Source organism: Cnephaeus nilssonii (assembly GCF_951640355.1).
Source record: "Cnephaeus nilssonii genome assembly, chromosome: 19".
NCBI classification, from domain to species: Eukaryota; Metazoa; Chordata; class Mammalia; order Chiroptera; family Vespertilionidae; genus Cnephaeus; species Cnephaeus nilssonii.
The window spans coordinates 9,309,162-9,323,475 of NC_137090.1; the positions used below are offsets into that span (position 1 = coordinate 9,309,162).

The 14,314-nt window shown below is 47.0% G+C and overlaps 1 protein-coding gene across 1 annotated transcript; it reads left to right on the top strand.

Moving 5' to 3' along the window:
- Positions 1-345: 345 nt before the first annotated feature.
- On the top strand, positions 346-13,492 carry CWC25 (CWC25 spliceosome associated protein homolog). The gene is made up of 10 exons (XM_079797447.1): positions 346-499; positions 2,887-3,059; positions 5,882-6,118; positions 6,720-6,789; positions 7,494-7,621; positions 8,266-8,329; positions 8,932-9,143; positions 9,810-9,908; positions 11,369-11,530; positions 12,019-13,492. Exons 1-10 carry the CDS (start codon positions 482-484, stop codon positions 12,131-12,133), a joined length of 1,278 nt encoding a protein of 425 aa, XP_079653573.1. The 5' UTR covers positions 346-481; the 3' UTR covers positions 12,134-13,492.
- The last annotated feature ends 822 nt before the right edge of the window (positions 13,493-14,314 follow it).

Genomic DNA, 14,314 nt, shown 5'->3' on the forward strand with positions numbered 1-14,314 from the left:
GGGGGAGGTGCAGGGGCCAGGCGGCCAGAGCTGGTCCACGCTGGGGCCTCCCTCGGGGACACCCAGGTAAGCTCCGAGAGGGACGCCGCGGCGCGCTGCCATGACAACCGAACTGCTGGGCGAGGCCTACAAGCCATGTAACGACTACAGCAGCGGCGCCTGCGCGCACCTATCGGGTTAGTAGATGTGGTGCCAACCCGAGGACCGCGGGCACCGCGACCTGAGGGCCTCCAACTGCAAAACTACACAGGACGCGCCTGCTACGTTGCGTCACAGGGTAATAAACGTCATCACCCCGCGACGCCGTCGCCGTATTTGAACGCTCTCCCGGAAGTGGAATGTAGATCCGGCTGTGAAAGTGGCAGCCGGTGGCCCCTAAGAACAGACGTGGGGAGGTCGCACCTGAACTGTTTCTCTACGTTTCCTCTGGATCTTTCCTGAGTCTTCCAGGTCCACGGAGTGAGGAAACGTCTCCACCATCATGGGAGGCGGAGACCTGGTAAGTGAGGGAGACCTCGGCCGGGAGGACTGAGGCGGGAGACGGGCCAGGGCTCCGGACGGAAATTGGTGGGAGTGGGTAACCCTGGCAACGCAGCCTCGCTTTCGCGGGGGTGAAGGTGTGTGTGTGTGTGTGTGTGTGTGTGTGTGTGTGTGTGTGTGTGTGTGTGTGTGTGTGTGTGTGTGTGTTAGCCCTGGAGAGGGGACGGATCGCTAAGGCCGCGAAAGGACTGAGCGGAGGCTTGGGGAGGCGTGCCAGGTGTGTCCCCAATGGTGGCAGGTGTTGTTTGTGTGTTTGTTAGGGGGGCCCTCTTGGCTGGAAATTCCGGGGGAAGGCCCGGGGGACAGGGGTTGAAGTCACGGGTAGGAAAGAAGGCAGATATCGAGGACAGGTCACGCAGGCATTATTTTGTATATCTTGTCTTGGGACACATCTATCTTTCTCAGCTGGGAGTTCAGAGCGACGTCCTGGGCTGTAGTGGGCGTGGTTTATGCCCCATTCTTTCCCTTGAGCCATGTCCTGGGATCCATTTTAAGCCTGAAGGGATCTTCATGTCCACCTTTTCCGTTTCTCCTTCAGTGCTGCATTCTTACCTATAGTGTCAGAGTTTTCTCCTGAATTTATAGCACTTAATATAGGTTAAGTGGCAATTGCTCTTAAACAGAATAGTTCATTTGTAGGGGGCTGAGGCCCTAAATTGGGCAGTGACCCACAAGAGCTTGGTGCAACATCAGAAAAATGCTAACCTCTTGAAAGTTTAGTTAATCGAATCAGCAAATCAATTAAGTCACCTGTCCAGGAGCTGTTAAGAGTTTCAATACTCCATCAAGGTTCCTCGAATTTGTGTATTCTTCAGAAAACTGCATTTAGAGACAGGAAAGCTCTTTTTAGTGGAAAATGCAAATAAAAAAATATTGTTGAAAGTATTACATAAGTCCTCCTTTTTCCCCCATTAACTCCCTTCAGCCCCCACCGCCCCAGGCTTTCACCACCTAATTGTATGTGGAACAGGAAAGCTCTAATCCAGGGTTTCCCAGCCTCAGTGCTATTGACATTCAAGGGTGAATATTTCTTTGTTGTGTGTGTGTGTGTGTTCCTGTGCATTGTAGGATGTTTACCAGCATCCCTGGCTTCTAGCCACTAGTACCACCCTTCTCCCCCAATTGTGCAAACAAAATGTCTCCAGACAGTGCCTCCTCATCAGCTTACACTCCATCTCCAGCCACAGTGAATTGTTTGTGCTATATTCTTTCTCACCACTGTGCCGTCACCTGTGTGTGCTATTCTGTTTGGAAATCCTGTAAATATTTCTCTCTTCTCCGCGTCCAGCGCGGCTAGACAGAGGTACGGTTCCTGAGTAGGGGCTGCTGGGGATTGAGAAAATGAAAGAAAGAGACAGACACAGAGATGGAAGGAAAAAGCTGGGGCCGGGTGGGACCACTGTCCTCTGATGGAGAGACAGGGACCTGGAGCCAATACAGCAAAAACCAGGAAGTTTTACTAAAGATCAAGACAAAGGAGATTATGTGCATTCTTGAGTGAGCCCGAGTCTTATTCATTCCTGATGCTTGGCTGGATTTAGATAAGGAAACCCACCTCCTGGCGCCTGGACTGAAGGTCCAGCTGACAACACTCCTGCCTCTGGCAAGGCGTGTTTCCAGGATGTGGCTCTCGCCACTGGATTCAGCTGACAGTAATTAAAGAAATGCTCATGTGCATTCCCTGGCGCTCTCTACAAAATCCTACCCCTGCCTCCCCTCTTCCTACATTATCAGGTTAATTTATAATTGTTCTGAGATGTCATTTCTTCCAGGAAACCTTCCCTGATTGGGAAAGCTGGACCAGAGCAGTGGCTCTTGAGGAGGATGGAGAGGAGAAGGGTGAAGGGTAGGGGGAGATCAGCACCAAGGGGAGATTCCTGGGAAGGAAGGTTGGAAGAGGTACTCGATGGGCTTGTAAACCATGCAAGTGTAAGGCAGGTTAAGTGAGCTGAAGGAAAAGAAGGCTGTGTTCATAAGAATGAATGTTGCTTTACAGAGTCTATACTTTTCCATCTCCTTGCCCCATTCCTCCTGTATTGTCATCACCAACCCTCACTTCAGACATAGCCAATGGAAGTCAGATTTATATGCATTTCAGGCTAAAAGGATTAGAAGGGAATTCAGGAAGGGCCTTTTTTATCCTGAAGCTTTATGCACTTGACCAAAAACCCCCTGGTGTGTGAGAGATTGTGGGTGCCAACCTTGTCATTGTTAAAGGCAGTCTTGACCTTACATACGCCTGCCTTGGTGTGATTAGGGTACAGAGGGGCTGGGGGGGCAGGGCCAGTTATATTCACTACCCATACACTCCCTGAACTGTTTTCTCCCTCCTTTCAATTACCACAGAACCTGAAGAAGAGCTGGCACCCGCAGACACTCCGCAATGTGGAGAAAGTGTGGAAGGCTGAGCAGAAGCATGAGGCTGAGCGGAAGAAGATTGAGGAGCTTCAGCGGGAGTTGCGGGAGGAGAGGGCCAGGGAGGAGATGCAGCGCTACGCGGAGGATGTTGGCGCTGTCAAGTAAGCCAGGAGCTGCGGGTGGGCAGGCGTTGGGGGCTGAGGGTGTCCTGCTGTGTAGGGAACATCTGGCTGTTGCACAATAGCTGGTTACAAGCATGGGTTTTGGAGTCGGACTACCTGGGTTCTGAGGCTGGCTTTGCACGTTCGGCCTCACCATGTAATTGGGGGCAAGTTTGGGAGCCTTGGTTACCTCACTAGACCCAGGAGAGCGTGAGTTCCCAGTTTCTAAGGTTTGTGGAAGATGGACTGAGATAACATGTAGAGGGCTTGGTGTAGGCCGAGCTCATGGTAGATGGTTGGCGAATAACCACAACTGAGGGTGATTGCTACCACCTGCCTCTCGGTATGTGTCAAGGCCTCGTTCCTGCTCTTGTTTGTTAACGTATTGCAGGCTCGTCTTAGGGGGGCAGTGAGGTCTCATGGAAGGAGGTGGATAGTGTGTCTGTCAGTAAAAGCTGTGTGACTGGACAGTCCCACTCGATGTTACGCTACTTGTTTCCTCTTGTGAAATACAGGATAGGAGTAGTAGATAATAATTACCCTACCCATCTTGTGAAAGGAGGGAGTAAATGTGTTCTGAGAAAAAATAAGATCATGAAATATGCAGTGCATTTCTAAATCAGAATTGAATACAAGCTACAGTAGACTTAAATTAAGTAATCATCTTTATTTTTTAAAATATATTTTTATTGGTTTCAGAGAGGAAGGGAGAGGGAGAGAGAGAAACATCAATGATGAGAGAGAATCATTGATTGGTTGTTTCCTGCACGCCCCCTACTGGGGATTGAGCCCGCAACCAGGGCATGTGCCCCTGACCGGAATCGAACCCAGGACCCTTCAGTCCGCAGGCCGGTGCTCTATCCACTGAGCCAAACTGGCTAGGGCCATCTATCATTTTTCTTGTTTATGTCCTCGTGGGCATGTCTCCTGGGTAGTGTGTAGCATGTGTCCCCCCCATTGGATACACAAGGCTTTTCCTTAATAATTTCATGACAGGAGGATTTGTGACATTCAAGGTTGTGTGCATGTGAGACTTAGTTTCAGTTAATGGAAATGGAATTGTGAAACTGGTTGAGTATCAATTATTCTTATTAGCCCGGCTGGAGTGGCTCAGTGGTTGAGCGTTGACCTATGAACTAGGAGGTCCATAGTTCAGTTCTAGTATATTAAAAAAAAAAAAATGTCTGGCCCTAGCTGGTTTGGCTCAGTGGATAGAGCATTGGTCTGTGGACTGAAGAGTCCCGGGTTTGATTCCAGTCAAGGGCATATGCCTGGGTTGCAGGCTCAATCCCCAGTGTGGGGCATGCAGGAGGCAGCCGATCAGTGATTCTCTCTCATCATTGATATTTCTCTCTCTCTCTCCCTCTCTGAAATCAATAAAAATATATTTAAAATAAAAAAGTAAATGTCCAAAGGCCCTGGCCGGTGTGGTTCAGTTGGTTGAGCATTGTCCATACGCCAAAAGGTTACTGGTTTGATTCTGGTCAGGGCACATGCCTAGGTTGTGGGCTCGATCCCCAGGAGGCAGCCTATCAATGCTTCACTCTTGCATTGATGTTTCTCTCTCTCCCTCTCCCTTCCTCTCTCTCAGAAATCAGTAAAAAAATATATTTTTAAAAATGTCCAAGGATGTAACCAAGAAGACATTCTTTATGCTCATAGTTATATAATCTTAACCAAAAACAAATACACAAAATAATCATATTAAAAAAACATTTAATTTAATGTTATAGGTAATGCTGTTTTGATGAAAAATACATTGCTGCTTGCAGTGTGAATGGGGTATTAGCTGCTTTAACATATGCTTTTATGAATTCAGCATGCCTTTATTGTCTGTTGTATGAGGATTCAGTTTTCTCACCATTTTTTTTCTCTCAGAACTATAGGGAAATATTTGTTTGGGGCCCAGAAAGAAACTCACTACACACTGATTCATTTGCCTGTCACCATAACCATTATTGCTTGTCTCATTTTCGGTTCTTATAAGTGTATTTCTAATAGCACATGATCTCACTCATCTAGGGGAAATAATGAACAACATAGACTGATGAACAAGAATAGACCCAGAAACAAGGAGGCATGGATCAGACTGTCGGGCCTCAGGGGGAGGGTAGGGAAGGATGGGGGTAAAGGGGGAGATCAACCAAAGGACTTGCGTGCAGGCATATGAGCCTAACCAGCGGTTAAGGACAACAGGGGGGTGGGGGCATGTGTGGGGAGGGGTGTGGGATGGGAATGGGGGGACGAGGACAAATATGTGATACCTTAATCAATAAAGAAATTAAAAAATATATAGAGAGAGATAAAAAAAAAAAGAAATATTTGTTTGGCATGATACTGGGACATAATTTGGCCCCCCTCTTTGGCCCCCCTCGCTGGTCTTTTTTCACCATCTCCATAAATGTAGTGTCACTGCTTGTGCCAATATGACAATGAGCACCAAAACACATAGTGAACACAACTGCATATGCGGTCACTGAAATTGGTCTTGGTAATGAGATTATCAGAATATGCTTGTTTCAGATTATTCTAGAAATGAAAGGATAATTTAAAACTTTGTAGAATCCCTGGGCAAAGGATCTGTGCCCCAAGTTGAGGAACATAGTTTTCCTCATAAATGGCTTTAGGTGGTGAAAGTGATCTTCGCTAAATGGTAAGCTTCATGCTGGCAGGTACCATTTCTCCCCGGGTGCCATGTGGAGAACTGTGTTAGCCCATCTTAGCTGCCTGTAGAATGAGTCCTGCTCTGACCAGCTGTGGTTATCCATCCTTCGTGCTCAGGTTTTGTGTATAGGTGTCTACATGTTCTTTTCTTGATCTAGGAAAAAAGAAGAAAAATTGGACTGGATGTACCAGGGTCCTGGTGGGATGGTGAACCGTGATGAGTACTTGCTGGGGCGCCCCATTGACAAGTACGTTTTTGAGAAGATGGAGGAGAAGGAGGCAGGCTGTTCTTCTGAGACAGGACTCCTCCCAGGCTCTATCTTTGCCCCATCGGGTGCCAACTCCCTCCTTGACATGGCCAGCAAGATCCGGGAGGACCCGCTCTTCATCATCAGGTACTGATGAGGGGCTGGGAAGGGTTTTGTTACAGAGATGCTTAGGAGACGTGTTATTTAGCTTCTCACTTCACAGTTGGTTTCCTCTTAGCTTTTATATATCATGTAAAAGAATTTGTCTCCATTTGGGCTGCTTGATGTTGGGAAGGAGGCTCCATTATGGGTGCCTGGTATAGGCCATATGGGAAGAGATTGGCAAGTGGACCAGACCAGATTTATTCATTTACTGTTAACCCTTAATAAAAAATACGAGGTATAAGCAAGGTGAGAAAGACGGCAGCTTCTTGGGAATTTGGAGATACACGGCAGTCAATTGACATAGGCTGACCCCATTTACCTGACTATTTGGGAAGCCTAACAAGAAACACACCACAGGGAACCAGTGTGGACTGTCCTCACAATATTCAGTCCCTTGTGCAGATTTGTATGCAGATTTGGGGAAGGTTTCTGGCTTTCACACCATCATGTAGATTTCAACATAGGACCTGCCTACATGCCTTTTGAAAAAAGATTGCTACATAGAATTGTGGAGAGTGGAATGAGTGACTTAATCTCCTTTCTAAAATAAGATGTTAAGATTTTTACAATTTTCTCTCTTTAGGAAGAAGGAGGAAGAGAAAAAAAGAGAGGTATTGAATAATCCTGTGAAAATGAAGAAAATCAAAGAATTGGTAAGTAGTGCATCAAATGAGCACCAGGAGTATCTTTTAGCTCCTTTAACATGAGAACTTCACTCCATTTACTCTTACTTTACGAGAAGGAAAACAGTGGCTTTAAAATATTTTGTCTTTTAGAGACCTTTTCCTGGTGATTTTATGCAATCTCAATTTATCAAGCTTAATTAAGCTTGATTTTCTGTTTTATGTCTTTTGGTTGGGAACGTACCATGTGATGGCATGGTTCCAGAAAAAGAGGGGTATGGGGTATGCCTGTGGAAAGCATGATTATCCAGTGTGTTCAGGAGATCAGGTGGCAGACTTTCTAGGGTCCATGCAGCATTCACATGACATGTTATGTGATTATTTCTTGGATCAGTTGGTAAGGAAAATGGAAAGATTGATCTTTCAGTTCCCACATGCTTTCAGTGAAGTTGGAATTCTTTTGACAGATGGATGTGCTAGGCAGTGGGTCCAGGGACTGGTTAAAAACACAGATTCCTAGCCCCACCCACCAGAGATTCTGTTCACTAGTCTGGGGGCATTTGTGTACAACCAGGGATAAGCCCCTCCGCTGTTGACAGGGCTACTCTGATAATGTCCTGGCCCCTGTAGATCCAGAGGCTTGGAGTCAGGTAGTTTGTGCATAACCCAGTCCACTCAGAGGATTGACAGGGGTCTCAGTAATCTCGTGTGGTTATGTTCTGGGCATTTTCTAGTTGCAAATGAGTCTGGAAAAAAAGGAGAAGAAGAAAAAGAAGGAGAAGAAAAAGAAGCACAAGAAACATAAGCACAGAAGCTCCAGTAGTGATCGTTGCAGCAGTGAGGATGAGCGCAGCTGGGGGAGGTGAGCATGTGGAGGCGGGCCTCCCTCATTGATTCATTCACTCATTCATTCCACAGACTCTTCCTGAACGCCTACTCCATGCCGGGAGCTGCCAGGGCCTGAGGTTTCAGTGGTGAACTCAGACACAGGCCCTGTGCCCACAGAGCTGGCCAGCTAGCACTAGAGTTTCTTGGAGATCTTGGCGTGACCCCATAGCCCTGTGGGTCTTCGGTCAGACAGCCTGGATATGACTTTCATCTCAGCTGGTGATTTCTCCGAGACTGAATCGAGTTTTATGTAGGCTTTTTTTTTAATGCTTTAATGGACCCATCTGGGCCCATTCTGTATATCTTCTCTGTGGGAGCAGTCAGCATTGTCACTGCTGACTCACTCTTAGTCCCTGGAATAGCAGCACGAGGTGAGAGGAGAATGTGTTCAGGCATCAGGGCTGAAAAGCTGGGCCCACGTTTTTTTCACAGGAAACACATGACTGTGCTGATGCATCTTCCAGCAAAGACGGTCCAATGGAGAGACACACTCCCAAGTAAAAGCTGGGAGGTGGGAAAGGTCACCATTGAAGCAGGAAGCACATTTCAGCACGAGAGATGTAGACTGGACCTTTTTGCATATTTTTTTTTCAAGGAGTGTGTGTTTTAATCTTTTAGATCTCAAAAGAAGATGGCAAATTCTTCCTCTGTTTTATCCAAAGTTCCTGGGTACGGTTTACAGGTAAGGACGTGGGCTTTGCAAAGGGAGTGGGACTGTTGAATGTGCCAACCTGACAGCCTTTTAGATATAGAGCATTTTTAGCAGCCAGTCAAACGTGGGAAGGAGGGAGTTTGAGCAGCTAAGACTGGGGCTGCTGGAAACAGGCCCATGCGTATCCCTGAGCTGAGGGCGCTCTGAGCAGAGAGGCTAACCCACCAGGGGAGTGTTTAGGCATTCTGTCCATCCCTCTGCAGATAATGTACATGAAATGCATACATTTTAAGTGTACAGGCTGGTAATGTTTAACAGATGCACACCCCTCTGGATTCCTTCTCTTCCCTCAGTATGTTTAACTTTAGGCCCTGTCCTCCATGCTCTGCCTCTTGCGAGGATCCTCCTTAGGCTGCAGCGAAGAGCCAAGCCAGTGTAGGTGGTTGGGTGGGTACACTCTTTTAAATAATTCTGAAGATAACTTGCCTAAGTTTCGCTGGGAAGGGATTGGTTTACCCAGTTGTCTCCTTACAGAACCTCAGTGCTCATTCATTTTCTTGTCTCACTGCATTTTCTCTTGAGCTGCTGGATTTTCCTAGGAATAGCCTTTCTTCCTTTCCTTTATGATATAGATCAGGGACTCCGACCATAGCCAGCGGCTGCAGGGCCCTTTGATGGCTGAGCCGAAAGGAGTGCATGGGTGGAAGAATCACTCCGGGTCCAGGAGCTCCTCCCCCTCCCCTCCCAGACATGCCAGCAAGAAGAGCACCAGAGAAGTAGGGTCCCGGGACAGGAGGTCTCCATCCCCGGGCAGAAGGTCACGGTCCCCAAGGCCAAGCAAAACGTGAGTCTTGGAATTCTCTGTGAAATAACCTGTGCGTACCGGGGGCTGGTCACAACAGGTGATTTGCTTTTGGTGATATCTGTTCATTAATTTTCCCAAATATCTTTGCTTTGTAACTCCCTTTACATCATTTGCCCTCACCTCAATGTAAAGCCCAGGCCCCTAAAACGACATATTTTTTTAATGTTTTAAAGTGGTTGTAATCCACTTTCTCAAATATATATATATATATATATATTTTTTTTTATTAATTTCAGAGAGGAAAAGAGAGGGGGAGAGAGAGAGAACCATCAATGATGAGAGAGAATCATTGATTGGTTGCCTCCTGCATGCCCCCACTGGAGATCGAGCCTGCAACTCGGGCATGTGCCCCTGACCGGGAATCGAATTGTGAACTTCTTGGTTCATAGGTAGATGCTCAACCACTGAGCCATGCTGGCCAGGCTCGAACTACATATTTCCATATTTGGAATCTCTAGAGCAAGTTTAATATCAAATCTTATGTACCTTTATGCCTTGGTTTTCCTTCCACTTCTGCCCTCCGTTTTCTTCAATTTGGATTATAATTCTAACACAGTTAGCTTTTCTGCCATCGTTTGAGGAACGTGATAAAAGCCCTTGTGTTGAAAAAACTTTTCTCCTCTCTGCCCTCTGTGTCTGTTACAGGCACAACTCTAAGGTAAACAGGAGAGAGAGAGGCCGAACCAGGAGCCCATCACCTAAAAAAGAGGTCTACCAAAGGCGGCACGCACCTGGATACACCCGGTGAGTCAAGAGCCCGGCAGATCAACTCAGCACTGCAGGCCTGCGGCTCGGAGCGGTTCACACCGGGCAGGCGGACAATCTCTATCACCTTTTTGCCCAACCAGCTTTTTTTATTCTTCTTGTCAACTTTTAAACGTCTGCCCCTCACAGTGGGAGGCACATTGAAGGGACAAATTGTCTCTCAACATCTGTTAATTCTCTCAGAGATTTCCATAGAAAAGCTTTTCTTGAGAGAGTGTCCCTTACTTGAGGCATCAGCTGGAAGGGAAGCAGGGGACTCTCCTGAGGGCAGACAGGACTCTGTGTCTGAGTTGGGTGTGGAGTGGGTCAGACAGAATATAGGCGTGCAGCCCTGGGATCCGAGGCTGTGCCCATGAAAGGCTGTCCCTAGGGGTTGCTGTTGCTCTTAGTAGAAGTTTAGATGAATGAGCAACTTTTATGAACTTCCTTTTACTGCCCCTGCAGATGGGCTGCACATTAAAATCACTTGGGAAACATAAAAAAAAAAATAAGTCCCATTACCTAGCTACACCCCATCATAATCTCTGGGGGTGGGCCCAGACATTAGTATTTTGTTGTTGTTGTTGTTAATCCTCACTAGAGAATATTTTTTCATTGGCTTTTAGAGAGAATGGAATGGAGCGGGAGAGACACAGAGAGAGAGAAAAACATCAGTGTGGGAGAGACACATTGATTGGTTGCCTCCTGCCCTGACCAGGGCCAGGGATCAAACCTGCATCTGAGGTATGGTATGTGTTCTTGACCGGAATCGAACCTGGGACCCTTTAATCTATGGGCCGAAGCTTTATCCACTGAGCCAAACAGGCTAGGGCCAGACCTCAGTATTTTTAAAGCTCCCTGGTGATTCTGATGTGCAGCCAACGTTGAGAACCACTGAGAGTCTACAACATCTTGTATTCACTATGTTGTTAGAAGAGAGGTGGACCCTAGGTCCCTTTTAACTATTGATTGTCTGATTCTCTAAGTTTCCAGGGAACAGAAACGTTTTAAAAAAAGTTTATTTTTAAATATATTTTTATTGATTTCAGAGAGGAAGGAAGAGGGAGAGGGAGGTAGAAACATCAATGATGAGAGAATCATTGATCAGCTGCCTCCTGCACACTCCTTATTGGGGATCAAGCCCACAACCCTGGCATGTGCCCTTGACTGGAATGGAACTGGGGACCCTTCAGTTCGAAGGCCGATATTCTATCCACTGAGCAAAACTGGCTAGGGCTAAAAAGATTTATTTTTGACTGGTAACTTCCCGCCTGACCAAGCAAGGTATTTGGAAGGAAAGAAACTCATCCTGAGTTTGACAATAGGTTAGGCATGTCTGTGGAAAGAGCAGTGAGGTGTAGAACCTGAGGTCCTACCTGATTCCTGTTCTCCCTGAGGTGGTTCCGGTTTGTTTGTTAGGAGAGAAGTAGACATGTTGGGATGGTTTTTGTGTTCAACAGAAAGCTCTCATCAGAGGAACTTGAGCGAAAACGGCAAGAAATGATGGAAAATGCCAAGTGGCGGGAGGAAGAGAGACTGAACATCCTTAAGAAGCACGCTAAGGACGAGGAAAGGGAGCAGAGGCTGGAGAAGCTGGACTCTCGGGACGGGAAGTTTATCCAGTGAGTGCATCTTCTTCCTGCCCAATGGCTTTCGTTCGTAGCGATGGTCCCAAGAAGGCAGATGGGCAGCTGGTCCATTCCTTGTGCTCCCAGTGTTCCTGTGTCTGTGTAGAGAGAACATGGAGCTCAGTCTCCAGACCATCTTTGTTACCACTCGTAGCTTCTGGCCAGAGCTGGCCAGAGAGTGGGATGTTTTTAATTTGAGAGGAGGAGAGGTGAATTGGTATTTTCATTGAATCTCCTTTTAAATAAGAATTCATGGCTGAGGAAGTCTTTTTTCCAATGAGGCTTTGACTATTTTCCAAAACAGATAAATTTTCCCTTTGAATCTGGTTTAAATAACTGAGTTCCAGATGGAGGCAAAAGTAATATATGTGGGCTTAAAAGATGATGTGTTTTTACAGCTGTTTTGTGGCTAGCAACCTGTTTCTTTTAATTTTGTTAGTTGACACGTTTGTCACTTACATTCATCTGTCTTCTCTCCGTAGGCGCATGAAGCTAGAGAGTGCATCCACCTCCTCCCTGGAGGATCGGGTGAAGCGGAATATCTACTCTTTACAGAGGACCTCAGTAGCTCTGGAGAAGAACTTTATGAAAAGATGAAACTATCCTCTCTTGCTGGTTTTCCTGAATTTTCCAGGGAAGCTGCTGACCCCTTAAAAATTCTCTTTATAAGAGTTCAAGTGACTTCTTCCACAGATGTCAAACCACCACTGTTCAAAGTGACTGTCCTCCGTGGATCCTGAAATAGCTACTTCCTTTGAGAAGTAGTGTGACTTGCTTTATGGGACGGACCCTCAGCAGCTTTTGCTGGGTGCAGAGTGGGTTTTGACTGTTTTTAGTGGTGGGCACTGGACCATCTAGGTGTGAGCACTCCTGCCACTCTGGAGGGCTGCTTCCTGTGGTTGTGATTCGTATTATGCCACTTTCCTCCCACTTGTGTGAACACACCTATTCCACCTCCTCAGCATATACCAGTCCTTTTAGAAACCCCACTCCAGAGTCACTGAGATAGAGTGTGCTTACTAGGGTAAATGAACATGGACTTGATTTAGTCGATAGGTGACAGGATGATAGCAGGTTAGGGCAGAGCCAAGGGAGTGACAAAAAATCTGGAAGGGGAAAATGTTTTTAAAGTCCCTAAGTGAACTGTTGGAACCATTGGACTACCTTTCAAACTGTAAAAGTATAGTGTGTGTGTATATATATACAAATGGTAATTTTTACATGCGTTTTTAAAAAATGTTAGCTTTGTGAGAATATCTTGTTTCATAAGCGACTTTACTATGTAACGGAACCACATTGTATCTTGTTATTGAGTAATATAGTAAGGCAGGTCAGCTTTTTTCCCCTTTGCAAATCCAGCTAGTTTAGGAAGGGCTGGGTTTATTGATAGGTTCTAGGGTATCCATCCTTTTACACTGCTTAGAGTCTTCGATGTGAGAAGTGCAATGATGAAGTCAAATGATTTTATGAGTCAGGACCAAATTGGCAGTATGCTCCCTGGCTCTTAAAAAATAAATAAAAATGGAAGCTGTTTATATTTTATGGCTTCCTTTTATCATGTAGTAATCCTATTACAATAATTCTAGATTTCCTGAAGTTGTTTGCTACTATTTTTTAGTCAGTTATTAAAAAACCCAAAAAGTTATGGTTCCAATCTCCTGTCTTCTTTCCCTTCTCTGTTCTTTGACCACAAGCCCTCATTTGACCCATGAACTCTTTCATAGGCACTCTTGACCCACACATTAGCTGGGCTATTCCTTTTCTACTCATTCCTAATTCGGCTTAAAACAAATTTGGATTTATATTTTTGAGCGCTTATAATGCAAGGCTCTGTAATATTTAAAACCTAGTCTTTCTCCAGAGAGAAAGTAACATACACTTGTTACTTATTTAATCACTTCATCCTCTTCCCCTATGATAGGGTTAATGATGTATTTTATTATATTACTTGGTAATAAAGGCTACATTTATTTTTGTAACTGTTTAAAGAGCTACGATGTGCTGAGAAGCAAATTTGCATATTTCCATTCAGAGCACTATGTCCCATCATTTAGGTCAAATACCTGGAGATCCTTGGTCCTAGAGGAATTATGTAACAGATTTCAGGAAGTGAGCCTGAGAATAAGGTGATTATGACTGTTGTAGGACAGGTGTCTTAAGGTGCCAGCAATCTCTTAACTTGACCCTTTGGCGGGAGGAGGCCCGGGCAGCAGGTGGGTGGGTGGGGAGCCCATTCATAAAACCCTGGGCTCCCGGCCGGCTCTTCTCATTGGCCCCGGGGCGGAGGGGCGTGTCCTGTGGGTGGAACGCTGCCCTGGGCCCGGGGAGTGGGAAGACCCACGCTTGGGTGGGGCGAGGGGGCGTTCCTCGGTTTTCCCTGCAGGACTTCCTTTTCCCTCCGCTGTGTTCCTCCTCTCGCCCCCGGGGTGCGGGTGGTACGTCCCACCCTCGCCTTCCCGCCCCTCCTCCCCGCCCGAGCGCCGCCATCTTGGCACGTCAGGTTGCAGGAAATAGCCAAACCCTGGCTTTGGAGGCCCGAACTGGGACCCCTCCCCTCCCAGCCCCTCTCCCCTCCTCGCTCCGGTGCGGGGTTTTGGGGCGCGGGGGCCGGCCGGGTTCCTGTCAGGCCCGGGGAGGAGGGGCGGGCGGGGCGGCCGCAGCCCCCGGGGAACGGGCCGTACCACCCAGCAGGGAGCTTTAGGGACGGCCGCCCGGGGGCGGGGTGCCGAGCGGGCTGGCCGGCTCCCTGGGGGCGGGCCGGGGAGGGCGGAGCGTGGG

Coding starts and splice junctions, on each gene's coding strand:
- CWC25 (XM_079797447.1), top strand. Junction 6,119..6,719: donor GACCCGCTCTTCATCATCAG/GTACTGATGAGG, acceptor TTCTCTCTTTAG/GAAGAAGGAGGAAGAGAAAA. Junction 11,531..12,018: donor CGGGACGGGAAGTTTATCCA/GTGAGTGCATCT, acceptor TTCTCTCCGTAG/GCGCATGAAGCTAGAGAGTG.